The sequence below is a fragment of the Gopherus evgoodei genome, chromosome 11 (genome assembly GCF_007399415.2).
Source record: "Gopherus evgoodei ecotype Sinaloan lineage chromosome 11, rGopEvg1_v1.p, whole genome shotgun sequence".
NCBI lineage: Eukaryota > Metazoa > Chordata > Testudines > Testudinidae > Gopherus > Gopherus evgoodei.
The window spans coordinates 81,142,444-81,157,593 of NC_044332.1; the positions used below are offsets into that span (position 1 = coordinate 81,142,444).

The window sequence follows — 15,150 nt, forward strand, 5'->3', positions numbered from 1 at the left end:
TGGTGGTGCATGCAGCAACCAAATGGGCAAAGCAGCATTCATGTGCCTCTACTACCCCCACCCCCAATAAAGTGGTGAAACGCCTCAACCTCCTGGGCCATATGGTAAACTTCTCTGCGGCCCCCAGCACTGCATCTCCAATTACCAGGCTCTGTTAGCGAAGTATGATGTCAATAACTATGCCAAGCTAGCAGAGTTCCTGGAGGACTTGCTGCAGGACAAACAGCAGCTCTTCCAGGGCCTTGTAGAGGAAGGTTGCCTGACTGCCAAGGTGAGCCTCAAAACTGCAATAGATGCAGAAGATACATCCTTCCGCTCCCTTGCCATGGGTGTCTTCATGCAATGGAAGTCCTGGATGCAGCCCTCTGGCTTCCCGAGGGAAGTCCAGACTACCATGCAGGACCTCCTCTTTGATGAGGACAAGCTATTTTTGGCAAAGACTGATGAGTCCCTCCATTCCCTGAAAGACTCGAGAGCAACACTTCAGTCTCTTGGACTCAACACCCCAGCACCCCATTGGAAACAGCAACAACCATCCTTCCGAGCACGCTCCTATGCATCATACCAGGCTGCCTATCCCCAGGATCAGGAACCCAGGTGACAGCACCCTCATTCATAGCACCATGACCATCAGCCATCACCCTCTTCTCTGTCTTACCACGGCATCACTCAGAGCCCAGTTCTGATGTATGTGTCGAGAGCTATGAGCCCCTCGTCATCACCCCTGGCTCCCCCAATCACCCTTGGGGGTTATCTTGTCCTGTTTGCCCACAACTGGGGCAAGATCACCGTAGACCTTTGAGTTCTAGAAAGTGTATGACATGGTTACTCTATCCAATTCCTTGCCTTCCCTGCTCAGTGGGGCTTCCCCCCCCTCCCCCGATGCCTACCAGGAGTCCCTCTCCTCGCAACCTCCTGCAACATGAGGCAGACACCTCCCTCTTAAAGGACACAATCGAACTAATGTCCAACCTCACTGTCAGCAAGGGCTTCTACTCCCTGTACTTTCTTATTCCAAAAAAGGCAGGAAGACTCCTCCTTATACTTGATCTCCACCTACTCAACCCTGAATTGGGAGCACCAAATTCCCTATGGTGATGCTTACATTGATCATCACCTTCCTCCCCCAGGGAGCATGGTTTGCAGCTCTTGACATGAAGGACATGTATTTTCACATCGATATCCATCTGGCTCACAGCAAGTTTCTTTGCTTTCGTGTGGGCAACAACCACTGCCAGTTCAGAGTTCTCCCCTCCATCATCACGATGCTCTCCAAGGGTCTTGATGAAAGTTTTGTGATCATGACAGCTCAGCTGAGACAACTGAGGTACTCTGTTTTCCTGTGCCTAGACTTTTGGTTGTGCCATCCCTTACCAAGGCTACATCGGCTGTCTGCACTCTCTCCTTGCCACTCTCAGCATCTGTATCAATCAGGATAAATCTGTAAAAGCAGCAAAGAGTCCTGTGACACCTTATAGACTAACAGCCGTATTGGAGCATGAGCTTTCATGGGTGAATACCCACTTCTTCAGATGCATGTATTGGAAATTTCCAGGGGCTCGTCCTGACACAGACAGTCCATTTCATTGGTGCCTACCTTGATTCTGTGGCAGCTCGGGCCTTTCTCTGCAACCCATGCACCCCCATTACACTCGGCCTTCTCAGTCACATGGCAGCTTGCACCCATGTGATGCCACATGCTCACCTACACATGCTATGTACAACTGTGGCTCCTATCGGTCTGCAGACCCCACGTTGACCACCTAAATGCCAAATTGATTGTCTCACGACCGGTCTGGGTCTCCCTCGGGCGGTGGACCGATCCTTCCAAATTACTGATAAGCACCCCCCTTCATGTCCCCCGTCCCAACCATCATCCTCACCACAGATTCCTCCTTAGCTGGCTGGGGTTGTCCACCTGGACAGACGTACTGCCCAAGGGGGTTGTACTCAGCATGAGGCCTATGTGTACATCAATGTCCTGGAGCTGCAGGCAGCCCCCTAGCTGCCATGCTCAAATCCTATGCAACAATAGAACTGCAGTGGCCTACGTAAACAGGCAAGGGGGCACCACATCTTGGTCTTTCTGCAAGGAGTCCATCCTCCTCTGGCACCGGTGTATATTGTCACACTCCTAGGCAGTGGACCTCCTGGGTATACAGAACAGTTTGGTAGATGCACTAAGCTGGACCTGGTACCTTAAACACAAATGGAAGCTACATGACCCTACGCTCCATCCCATCTGCCGTACCCCTCACTGGGACCTTTTTCACCACTTCTCAAAACTGCAAGTTTCTGATCTACTGCTCCTGTGGGGGAGGGGGTCATGATTCCCAGGGCAGTGCTATCCCCCTTCCATGGCAGAATGGTCCCCATTACACCTTTCCCATGTCCTGTGCATGATCCACTATGACTGGGCCACAGTCCTACAAATAGCCTTGTTCTGGCCATGTCAGTTTTGGTGTCCAGACCTATTTAGACTCTCCACCTGCCCAACAAGCCGCCTCCCTGTGCTGCTGGAATTTTTAATATATATGGAGATATATCTGTCTCATAGAGCTGGAAGGGACCCTGAAAGGTCATTGAGTCCAGCCTCTGCCTTCACTTGCAGGACCAAGTACTGATTTTGCCCCAAGTGGCCCCCTTGAGGATTGAATTCACAACCTTGGGTTTAGCAGGCCAATGCTCAAACCACTGAGCTATTCCTCCCCCATCAAGAACTGGGGCAGAGTCTGTCATCTCAGCCCAGGTCTGCTTCGCCTCATGCCTTGGTTTTTGGAAGGAGCTCGCACATAGACAACGCCTGTTCAGCACTGTGCGGCACATGCTTACGCACAGCAGACAAGCTTCCACATGAGTGTGCTATGCAGCAAAATGGAAATGCTTCACCACCTGGGCACAATGTCCCCATCGTCCTGGACTACCTCCTAGAATTTAAGACCTCACCCTCACCTCAGTCCAGGTCCATTTGGTGTAGCTTACTGCTTTCCTCTCACCAGTGGATGGCTACTCGGTGTTTACCCACTCTAACACCACCCACTTTCTGAAGGGGCTGAAGAACATCTTCCCACCTATCCTTAACCCTACACCCCCATGGGACCTCAATCTTGTACTCTCCGCCCTCATGAAACCCCCACCACCACCTTCAAGCCCCTGGCCACATGCTCCCTCTCCAACCTATCCATAAAGGTCATCTTTCTCATGGCCATTGCTTCTGCTAGGCAGGTCAGTGAATTGGAGGCCATGATGGCTGACCCCCCCGTATACTTTTGCCATCCATTATGCTATTGCCCAGACAGTGACAGAAAATGCCGCTCTGGACTGTGCCATCCTGCAGATGGTGATACCTCTTGCATCCTCGCACCTACCTCCAATGTGATCACTGCTTGATATTCACCCACAGCTTGATATTCACCCATATAGGTACCATCGCTCAAAGAAGAAGAGGCGGTTCCTTACCTGTAACTGGAGGTTCTTCGAAATGCGTGGTCCCTATTTGTATTCCAATATCTGCCCACTGTCCCCCTGCTGTGGACCAGCGGTAAGAGGGCAGCGCTTCACACAGCCTCTTATAACCTTACTTGGAGCACAAGACAACACACAACGCACACACCAGTCAACGGACACCGCTACTGAAATCTTCCAGCTCTCATTCATGATGCGCATACACACAAATACATTGAGAATACAAATAGGGACCACACATCTTAAAGGACATTCAGCTACGAATAGGTAACCTCCTCTTTTTGTTTTTCTCTAAAAATGTCTTGTCCATTACCATAAAATGTTAACACCAAGTAATTTTTATGTAGTTTGATGCATGCATGCATGCACGATATTTGGAGTAGGTGGCTTTGATGTGTGTAGAAGGGAAGTTTGTGAGGTCCGGTAGTTATGTTTGCAGTGCTTGGAATGGTGGTGGTAACAGATGTGTGCCTATGGTAGAGGAGCAGAGGCTATGTTTTGTTGGGTGGCTTCACATTCATGTCTTCGCTTTCTGTGTGTTAGTGTTGGTTGTATTGTGTATGTAGCATTCCCACCTGCCTCACAGCAGTTTTTTGGGATATTCTTTATGGTGTGTTTGAAGACTTCCCATTCTTCTTCCCACTGGCAGATTTTAATATTTCTGTGTTAGTCACTGTATTTCTGAATTCACCAGAACTTGCTTTTAAGAAACCTCTTGCTCTTCTATTGCTTCATTCTGTGACCCAGTTATTTGCAATGCCAACTACAAGTAGCTGGTAGTCACGGTTCTGAGCTTCCCTGTTTCTCTTTCATTTAACAGGATTTCCCAACAAAATAAACAGGAGAGGGCTGAAAGAGCAAAAGAGGCATAATGTTTTCTAATTTCGTTTCTTTTAATTCGTTCTGATTTCATTTGTCCTCCTTACAGTAACTGCTAGTCAGATATCCTGACTCTATGCACTTCTGTTCTGGGATTGGCTTGGTGCTGGGGCAGCTATCACAAGGTCAAGCACCATAAATAGACAGATAAGGTATAAATTATGGAGGTTTTGTTTTTGTTTAACATTTACAGGCTCATGAAAGTCTTATTGATGGGCACTTTCCTGCCCCAGAGGAGACACTGCAGCACCTGTCAGCCCTAAGGTTGCAATACCTTCATGGAGACTATTCCAAAATCACCTGGACCCTTGATGGCATTTACCCAGTGAACAGGCTAAAATCCAAAATCCTGCAATCAACAAAGAGTAGCGGCATGACTAGTCATGCTCTGGAGAGGAGACGGACCAGCTTTCTGGAAGGAACGTTGAAACGTGGCTTCAAGACAGGCTCAGTAAAAAAGCAAAAGGTGGAAGAAGAGCAGATGATGGAAATGTGGGTAAAGGAGGAGCTCTCAGCTGCTCGGGCCAGCATAATGCAGAAATGGAACAAGTTGCAGGGACTGTCTCAACACCAGGCCATGGTGAAATACATGTCCATTGTAAAGGAATGGCCAGGCTATGGCTCAACACTCTTTGATGTTGAGGTGAGAGGTGTATAAATTCAGATACCAACTACTGTCCAATCAGGCATTATTCTTGGGGATGGAAAAGGTTGTGTTTTACACTGGACAGCATAGAGAAACTCTTGTTAACATGCTCCATTCTGCCTGACTGCACTGGGTATGATTCCGCCATCAGAGCATGGATGCCTACAACACCACATACCTAGTCAGGCAAAGTGGAGAGTAAATACTCCAGTTAGTCTAGATGCATGTTCTGCTGGGTGGGAAGGGAGACATGGAACTCCCACTTTGAAAGAGAGAGCGAAAACTTGGGACCTTCCCTGTTCTGGGAAGATGGTGGTGTGAGAAAGGGAGGGAGATGATTTTCCATCACCTGTTGTGAAAAAAGTCCCAGTCCTTTCTAGTGGGAGACACTCGAAAGAAGGCCTTTAAATAAATAATATAGGCAATACTGCATTACATTACTCAGCATAATGTTTACCTCAGTGAAATAACTGCTTATGAATATTTATACATTTTGTTTTAAGCTGCTCTGGAATTTTCGTTTTGCCACAGACTTTAGGACAGCAGTGCCACAGAAACCGGGGAATCTTGACCAGCATTTCGGTGCAGTGTCACATACATGTGAAGCCCTGAACATTGGGGTAGGAGCTTTGGCTGTGAGGCTCTTGCAGCTGGCCCACTCCAAGCTTTTCCAAGCAGGAATTGCTGCTGTTAAAGATTTCTAACTGTGAAAATAAATTATTCCGTTTCTCACAGCAGAAGGCACTTAATGAGATAAGTGAGAGCACTGGATGTGGGGGACCTCATGGTTCAGTCCTAAACCTTACCAAAAGGAGGTGCTGTAGGACTGTCCTGCAGAAGTCCCATTTCTCCTATGGAGGAGGAGTACTGTGGTGTCTCAGGCCCTGCACTATGTTTGATTTTTAAAAAAATGCATTTTAACTCTTTCTTAAACAAGTAAGATATCTACCTCGGAGGGTTATAGAATTAGAAGGAAAGATGAGTGAGTACAGAGAGACTGCTCAGACGTATTCTGCACTGTTCATTACAAACCCCTCTGCTCAACTGTTTGACTCAGGATATGTCTACACTTTGAGCTGGGGGTGCAATTCCCAGCTCAAGGAGACATACCAGCCTACCATCCTGGATGGGTACGTACATGAGGTGGCTATCCCCTCCCTCTGCCAGGCCTACACTTCTGTTTTTAGCTTGCCAACTCAATCAGAGCTAGTGTGAGAATGTCTCCAGAAACTGGGAATTCCACCCACAGCTCAAAGTGTAGAGATGCCCTCAGACCTGCAATATAGGAGTGTCCCCAGGTTTTCTTTCTCATTTGGAGCACTGCTGTTAATCTGAGTTTTTTTGTTCTCTACAGTGTAAGGAGGGTGGCTTTCCGAATGATCTCTGGCTTGGAGTCAGTACAGAGAATGTGTCTGTATACAAACGAGGAGATCCTAAATCGCTGGAAACTTTCCAGTATGAGCACATTGTTTTCTTTGGAGCTCCGCAACCCAATACCTTCAAAATTACAGTGGATGAGCGAGAGATGTTCTTTGAAACCTCTCAGGTATGTGTAACAGGATGTTCCTGCTGTGCATACAGTGTAACTATCCGAGTTCCATTATTACTGTGATTTACTAGAGCCAAGGAAAGATTTGAAATTTGCAAGTGAGAGCTGCCTTATTAAAAAACTCTTCCTTTAGAAACTGGGCAGGAGAGGAGAAGGGCTTGATTTCCTTTCAACCATGTCACTGCCTAACATTTCCTGAAGGAAAAAAAAAACCATGCTGAACCTCATTTAACATGCAAAACACTTTGTTAATGTGGACTTTATGGTTTGGGGTGTTCCTTGGTCCCCCGTGCTCCTCATGCCCTTCCAGAATGTGAAAAGCCAATTAAAACAACTCGCATGGGAAAATAATGCAGAGTTATGGTGACCATACATCACCTGTACAAGACTATTAGTGCAGTAGTAACCAATAGAACATGAACTGTAGAAATGCAGCAGTAAGGTGACACTTCCCTTCCAACAGAATCATGTGACCTTTATTCTGCTCCCTTGACTCCCTGCTCTGAGTGGTGCCTCAGGGAAATCAGTGTGTCAGATTTCTGTGAGCCGTTTGTAGCACAAGGTGGAGCGTGAAGACAGATACATTTTGGGAAAACTGAAGAGAAGTTTAATGTTTTTAAAATCTTTGGATTTCTGCTTTCCAGAATCTTTCAGGCAAATCAAAGTAGTGTATTCCTCCTTTAACTTTTATTTTGAATGGGATATAATACTGGCCACCTGCAAGGAATCTGAGTAATAATGATGCTGGTACAAACCACAGTGAGATTTGTGAGCCTGTATAAATTGGAGTTGTGATGAGTATAAATCTCAGATTCTTCAGGCCATGAGCCATATGGATTCAATGCTATTCCTTCTGGGTGCACATGCACTCAAAGACCACAATTTTGGCCAGCATTGTCTACTGATTCATAGATTTCAAACCAGAAGGGACCAGTATGATCATCTAGTCTGACCTCCTGTATAACACAGGGCATAGAACTTCCACACAAAAATTAGTAGAGCAGATCTTTTGGAAGAACATCCAGTTTTGACTTTAAAATTCCCAGTGATGGCGAATCCACCACAACCCTTGGTAAATTGTTCCAGTGGTTGGTTATCTTCACTGTTAAAAGTTTATGCCAGTGGTTCTCAAACTTTTGTACTGGTGACTCCTTTCATATAGCAAGCCTCCAACTGTGACCCCCTTATACATTAAAAACAACTTTTTATGTATTTAATACCATTATAAATGTTGGAAGCAAAACAGGGTTTGGGGTGGAGGCTGACAGCTCATGACCCCCTCCATGTAATAACCTCACAACCCCCTGAGGAGTCCCGACCCCCCGTTTGAGAACTCCTGGTTTATGCCTTATTCCTGTCTGAATTTGTCTAGCTTCACCTTCCAGCCATTGAATGATGGTACCTCTTTCTCTGCTAGACAGAAAATCCCATTATCCAATGTGTTCCCCATGTAGGTGCTTAAAGACAGTAATCAAGTCACCTCTTAACCATCCCTTTGTTAAACTAAATAGCTTGAGCAACTTAAATCAATCACTATAAAGCAGATTTTCTAATTCTTTAATTATTTTTATGGTCTTCCCTGAACGCTCTCCAATTTAACAACATACTTCTTGACTTGTAGACACCAGAACTGGACACTGTATTCCAGCAGCAGTCACACCAGTGCCAGATACAGAGGAAGAATAACCTTTCTGCCCCCTACTAGAGATTCCCGTTTATGCCTGTAAGATTCACATTAGCCCTTTTGGCCACAGCATCACACTGATAGTTCCTGTTCAGCAGATAATGCACATGCACGCACACACACACACCCCTTTTTCAGAGTCCCTCTTTCCCAGGAAAGAGCCCTCGCATCCTGTAAGTATGGCCGACAGTCTTTGTTCCTAGATGTATACATGTAGCCAGCTTTCCGAGCGAGCCAGATCACACTGTATCAGTGACCTGTTCTCTTCAATATTGACCACTCCCCCAGTTTTTGTGTCATCTGCAAACTTATCAGTGATGATTTTATATATTCTTTCAGGTCATTGATCTAAGTGTTATATAGCATAAGGCCAGCAACTGATTCTTGTGGAACCCCACTAGAAACACATCCATTTATTGATGATTCCCCATTTACAATTTCATTTTGAGACCTATCAGTTAGCCAGCTTTTAATCCATTTAATATGTGCTGTGTTAATTTTATTATCTTTCTAATTTTATACTCAAAATATCATGTGTACCAAATCAGATGCTTTACAGATGGCCATTACATTAACACTATTACCTTTATCAGACAAACTTGTAATCTCATTAAAAAAAAATGAAGTTACTTTAACAGGGTCTCGCGTCTCATATCAGCCAATTAATTATCTTGTCTGGAACTGATATTAGACTGACAGGCTTATAATTACCCAGGTCATCTCATTTACGCTTTCTAAATATTGGCACAATGTTAGCTTTCTGCAGGTCCTCTGGGACTTTCTATGTTCCAAAGCTTATTTTAAATCACCATTAATAGTCCAGCGAGTGCCTAAGCCAGCTTTTTAAAAACTCTGCAATGCAAGCTATCCAGACCTGCAGATTTAAAAATTGGGACTGCATCTTTGCCATACATCTTCTTGTGCTCCCCTTCCTCTCCCACCTGAGAGCATAAAGGGCAGAGCAGGCCGAACCATTCATTGGCTCCTTCTTACTGATTGTGACAGTGAGATAGAACCCTTACCAGGTCCATTTACTTTGCACACTGTACAATTAGCTAGTAGGCTAATGTGTTTTAGTTTGAGTTTGTGTAGGTAATAGTTGTTGTAATTTATTGCCTCTTCGCAAAAAAAAATCTGATTTTTACATTGGTGGGGGGTAACCTCTGGTAACAGTGCTTATTTTGCTATGGCTGAGGCTAAATCCCTGGAATTTAAAACTTGTCCCTCTTGTGAAGCTGCTGTATCTATCATTGATAGACACATTAGGTTTTGCCTTGGCAAGGGAAAGATCCCTGGCAGTGTTCAATCTTCTGCTCCTTTTTCAAAAGAACACAGCAATCCAGGGAAGCGCATCTCTCTATTTTTGAGTGCTCCGTTGAGGGCCTCTTCAGAGCCTGAGGCCAAAAATCCTGTCAAGCCTGCTCAGTCACTCTTGATTAGTGCTCTGGTGAGCCATAATTTTATGTAAAGCTCCCAGGCTTATTCATCAAAGAGAGCAAGCCTCTCAGCTACAGAGTAGCGCAGGGGAATCAAGAACTCACCAGAAAGGAGTTGCAAGGCACATCGCTCCCAGGATGAATACAGCACCCTCCCTGGTGCCTAGTAAGATGAGACAAAAGACACAGAATGTCACATGATCAGTTCATGCCTCTCAACCGAAAAACAGTTGAGGGCCCTATGATGCCTCTGCACCAGCTGCTCACTGAGTACACACACTACTGAAATTGTGGTTTGCACTTCCCCAGTACAGGCTCATTGGTACCAGCGTCAGTACACTTGATGCTAGAAAACTCAGTGCTCATAACGCCAACATCAACCTCCATGTTGCAGATGTTCCAGCACTGACTTTCTTGGTACCACACATATTCTTGGTACCGAGTGATCTTACAGTGACCACACAACCAGAATCATCCCTGCTATGCTTATCTGCCACTAGAGCTCCTTCTTCCTTTGTGCCTCTTACTAATACCACCATGATAGTGATGAGGTCTACTGAAACTGTGACTGAGTTTAGGAGGGCCATGGGACACCTGACAGGGCAGTTTCACCATTTGTGGAACAATATTAATTGTCTTCCTCCCCTTCACAGCATAGCATAGCAGGAGGATTTCCCCTGCCTATAAACTTCCTCCTTCCTCTTACGAGCTGTATTAGTGTGATAGGAATTCCAGGCCCTCCTTTTAAAAGCACAGATCATCCTTGAGGGGAATGTTCTTCTTTGATTCCATTCGCACGTCCTCCAGCCCTATACCATTACAGCAGCCAGTCCTGGCCATTTTGGGCTTCCTGGGATATGCAGTCATCTAGGAAACCTTATTCTGTTGCCCGCTACACCCAGAGTTATATCTTCCTCCTTTCAAAACACCGTAGATCTACTCAAGAGAGTCAGTTGGCACAATCCTACATTTGCATCAAGAAGAACATCACATTGTAAAAAAATAGCAACAGGAGACAAATCAGTTGTTCCCAACAGCAATTTCATCCTCACTTGATGAGGCAGTCGTTCCTGCTTCTCTTAGCCAGTCAGACGATTCCGAGACCTAGGGCATGTGGTAGACACTTCAGAGACTGGTGAAAGTTGTGCAATAAATGGACACAAATTACGGGACATTCTGCACCCTTCTATGCCTGGTAGGCTTACCATGTCTACTAATGAAGAGTTGGTGGAACTAGCTAAGGACCAGTGACAGACCTCATCATCAATGGCAAACACTTCCAAGAAAGCCAACAAATATAACTGAGTTCCTGCTAGGGGATTTGAGTATTTTGACACCCGTCCAGTCCTTAATCACTAGAGGTTAGTACTAGCGGTTAGTACACAGTAGTACCCAAAAAATCCAAGCAACAAGGGGCCCCAGATGACACCAAGGGAGAAAGACCCTAAGAAACTTGATTTATTCAACAGGAAGGTCAACACTCCTTCTCAGCTCCAGATGTATGTTTCAGATTATCAGTCACGGCTGTCAGAATAAGACTGCGTGTCACAATTCATAGAGAGGCTAAAAGAGAAGTATCCCTAGTATTTGAAGAGTAGTTAGAGGCTTGAACATCTTTGCAGTCTGCTCTAGGCATCTCTATTATGGAGGCAAGTTGATTGGGAAGTTCCCATCTTCTGTGCGATGCATAGGACTTCATGTCTCCAGTCTTCTGGAATACCCAGAGAGGTCCAAGCTACCAATGAGGCTCTCCCATTCTAAGATTGTGAGCTGTTTAATGTGTTGATTGATGAAGCACTTCATTCATTAGAGGACTCTGGAGCTGTCCTCTGCACTCTGAACATTTATACACCATCCCCAAGGAGGAAGTAAGCAGACCTCCAAAGCTCCACCAGACAGGGCTCTCACTATTACAATCCTCAGAAAATGTTTGAACTACTGAGAGAGAATCTAGGACCCAAAATTGACAAAGAAAAATCCACAGTGTCGCTGACACAAAGGATACAGTTCATAGGAGCTGTGTGTGATTAAAAGTCACCAAGAGTTTATAGATTTCAGACCATGGTACATCTCATCAGTCATGTACCAGCTCATCCAGAGATGTCTGTAAGAGAATGCCTCAGATGTCTGGTCACATGGCCTTCTGCACTTAGGTCACACAGCATGCCAGACTTCACCTAAACTCCATGTGAGGATGGCACCACATGGACATGAAGGTGAGAGTCCTGCAAATAGTCCTCTCCATAGTAGATTACTGGAAAGACCCTCTTCCATTGTGCAATGCAGTTCTGTTTTCTTCTACCTAAATGCTGATGGATGCTTCCATGCTTGTATGAGGAACTCATCTAGACTTATCAAGGCCTCTCTGGTTCTCCCAGGAAGCTCCTCTCCATATAAATGTCCTGGAGCTCAGAGACATAGGTTTAGCAAACACAGCATTTCTACCCATATTATAGGGATCCAAGTGATGATAGACATCACAATGGCTGTGTATTATGTCAGTAGGCAGGGAGGAGCAGGGTGATCGCCTCTATGCCAAGAAGCCATTCGTCTCTGAGATTTGTGCATTAGTCATCAAATCACACCAGCAGTGCTCCATCTTCCAGGTTTGCAAACTGTCCTAGCAGATCAGATCAGCTTCTCAGACAAAATTTACAGACAACCACACACAGTCAAAGAATCAATTCTGTAGAATATCTTTCAGAGCTGGGATGCCCAAAAATAGGCTTATGTGCCTCTCACAGAGTCATAGGCCCAATGCTCTGGGACTACTCTTATGAAGCCAGCCAGGGGGTAGCGTGACTCCTCTCAGGGCACACTTTCCAGGACAAAAAGCCTCCTCAGCTAAGGCTTTCCTGGGTCTGACCTCGGCACATCCAGCACCCTTATTCTCACCATACACTTCACACAGCGGGTCCACCTGGATGGGACCTCAGGGAAGCCAGAGGGCCCCGCACCCGAACTCCACAGTCAGCCTAGACTCTCAGCCAGCGAGTAAAACAGAAGATTTATTAGTCGACAGATACACATTATAGAACAAATCTTGTTAGCATAGAAATCAGTGACTTTCAGCAAAGTCCATCTTAAGGTAACCCTGGGCCAGACGCCCTGAACTCCTCCCCCTCCTCAAGTCTGCAACCACAGACTGTCTGGGACCCAGCTGCCTGGCCTCCAACATACCCATTGCCCCTCCTCCCGGTCTTTATCCTGCTTCCCAGGCAAAGCGTCACCTGGTCGCATCCCTCTCCTGGTTCTCAGGTTACGAAGGACACCATCCATTGCTTACTTGCAAGCAGCTGGACAGCCTCACCTACCCCCAAAGGCCTCAGCAAATGTCTCGCATCCATATTCCCACCACCTAGGCATTGGTGCAGTACATAGGAAACTGAGGTACACACAGTATTCATACAAGACAGTAAGGCTCACATACAACATAACCCCACTTCGTCACAGTGCCACAGACCAGAATAAGAAATGTCCTGCATTCTGCTCCAGAGTGGGTTCTAGGCTCCCCGACAGACATCTTCCTTATTTTGTGGGCATATTGGGGCTCATGTACACCTACTCACCAATCCCATTAATATTAAGAGTCCGGAGGAAACACAGACAAGATTCAGCATTAATGAGCTGGATGGCCCCACATGGCCCAGATGATTCTAATACTCTGATTTGGTGAACCTGTCAACATAGTCTACAATGTCAGTATTTGTTCTGCCCAAGGTAGGTTTGCAAAACAGAGGTCAGATCTTACACCCAGATCCAGCATTGTTACATCTGATAGCTTGGATGCTGGCTGGTTAACAATCATCAAAAGAAGCTGTTCAGATGAAGTCCAGAACATCTTGATACATAGCAGAAAAACCTCTGCTAGAGTGACTTTTACAGTAACATAGAAGAGGAAAATTCAGGCCCTGTGGCTGTGCCATCTTATATGATGCGCCATAAAGATGATGTTTAAGCATCACCTCAAGTTCCTGCCTAAGGTTGTTTCCAATATTTAAATCAGTATATTTGCCTTCCAGTTTTCTTCACTCAAACCAGGGGGGAAGCCAAACTGCAGACCCTTTGCTATGTCAAGGGTTCTTTTCACCCAGAGATTTTCTGAATGGTATCTAACTATATTAGATCATGTGAAAGATAGCTAAACTAGAGCCACCCATGCATATTAGAACCCCTTCCACTGGGGCACAGGCACCTTCTCTAAGTATCCCCATTTCAGAAATGTGCAGGGCAGCTACATGGGGATTACCCAGCACTATTCCCTAGTTCAAACCTAGCAATCATATGCTCACTTAGTAGAACTGTCTCGCAATCTTTGTTTAAATGAGACTCCTAGAATCAACTTCCTGACTCTGAGGTAACTGCTGGCTAGTCCTCCAAAGTGGAATCCATCTGAACAGTTACTCGAAGACTATGGAGTGGTTACTTACAATAAATGTGGTTCTTCGAGTTGTTCTGTCCTCATGGATTCCATGACTTGCCCTCCTTCTCTGTTAGTATGGCATCCTATATTGTATGGATTTTTTATTGGCAAAGGAACTGAGGGACCATTTGGCCACTCTGCCCTTATCCCTCGGGCATGAGGTCCTCTGGGGCCCAAGCATGACACCAATGGATGTTGCTGTCCAAAAGACTCTGATTTTGAGTTCACGGGGTGCATGTCCATCCAGAAAGAACACAAGTGGAATCCATGTAGACAGCTCATCTCAAAGAACCACATGCATCTGAGGAAGTGGGTATTCACCCACGAAAGCTCATGCTCCAAAACGTCTGTTAGTCTATAAGGTGCCACAGGATTCTTTGCTGCTTTTACAGATCCAGACTAACACGGCTACCCTCTGATACAAAGAACCACAGTTACTGTAATGTAAGTAATCATTCTGTGGTTTGTTAGAGAAGGGTAAAGTATTGTTACTTTTCCTGTTTTTGGTTAAGGTTCCTGCCTGTGCAACCTTTGTTTGGCCTCATTTCCTATACTTTTGAGTTCCTGACTTTGGAAACTTTAATGTTTTAAACATTATTTTTGTATGTAATGTATAAAAAATCATTAGACCTACCAAGATGTGCCCATTTCTAAATTGTCATTGCATAATCATAGAGCTGTAACCCATCTTTAGTCCTCATCCCTTGCCCTCACAATTTGTCACTTTTGATATTCCATGTAAAGTAGCTATTGCCAGCACTTCAGGGCAGTGACTGTGTCTTTCTGCAAAGTGCCTCATACACCTAACTACTGTGTTTTCAATCTGCCTACCCATCCTTTCATTTTTTGTCCAGGTGGGAGAGATAATAAAGATCATGAAAGCCTACATCAACATGATTGTGAAGAAACGCTGCAGTGTCAAATCAGCTGCCAGTATGGACAGTCACACTAACATCTGGACTAGGTGATGAGAAGGAACCCTTATTCCATTAGCCAGAGGCACTTGGCATGTGGTGGGAGTTTACAACTTGCCAGCAGGATGTGTAGCAAAGATTTCTGTTTTTGTTT

General features: G+C 45.4%; 1 protein-coding gene across 5 annotated transcripts in view; it reads left to right on the forward strand.

Annotated features, from left to right (window-relative positions):
* Positions 1 to 15,144, forward strand: part of LOC115659798 (unconventional myosin-X-like) — a 263,102-nt gene extending 247,958 nt beyond the window's left edge. For all 5 annotated transcript variants that reach the window (XM_030580481.1, XM_030580482.1, XM_030580483.1 and 2 more), the window contains 3 exons: positions 4,538 to 4,987; positions 6,345 to 6,536; positions 14,937 to 15,144. In XM_030580481.1, coding sequence (XP_030436341.1) covers positions 4,538 to 4,987; positions 6,345 to 6,536; positions 14,937 to 15,050 — 756 coding nt within the window. In that variant the 3' untranslated portion in view covers positions 15,051 to 15,144. The remainder of the gene's footprint in view (positions 1 to 4,537; positions 4,988 to 6,344; positions 6,537 to 14,936) is intronic.
* Positions 15,145 to 15,150: the final 6 nt, after the last annotated feature.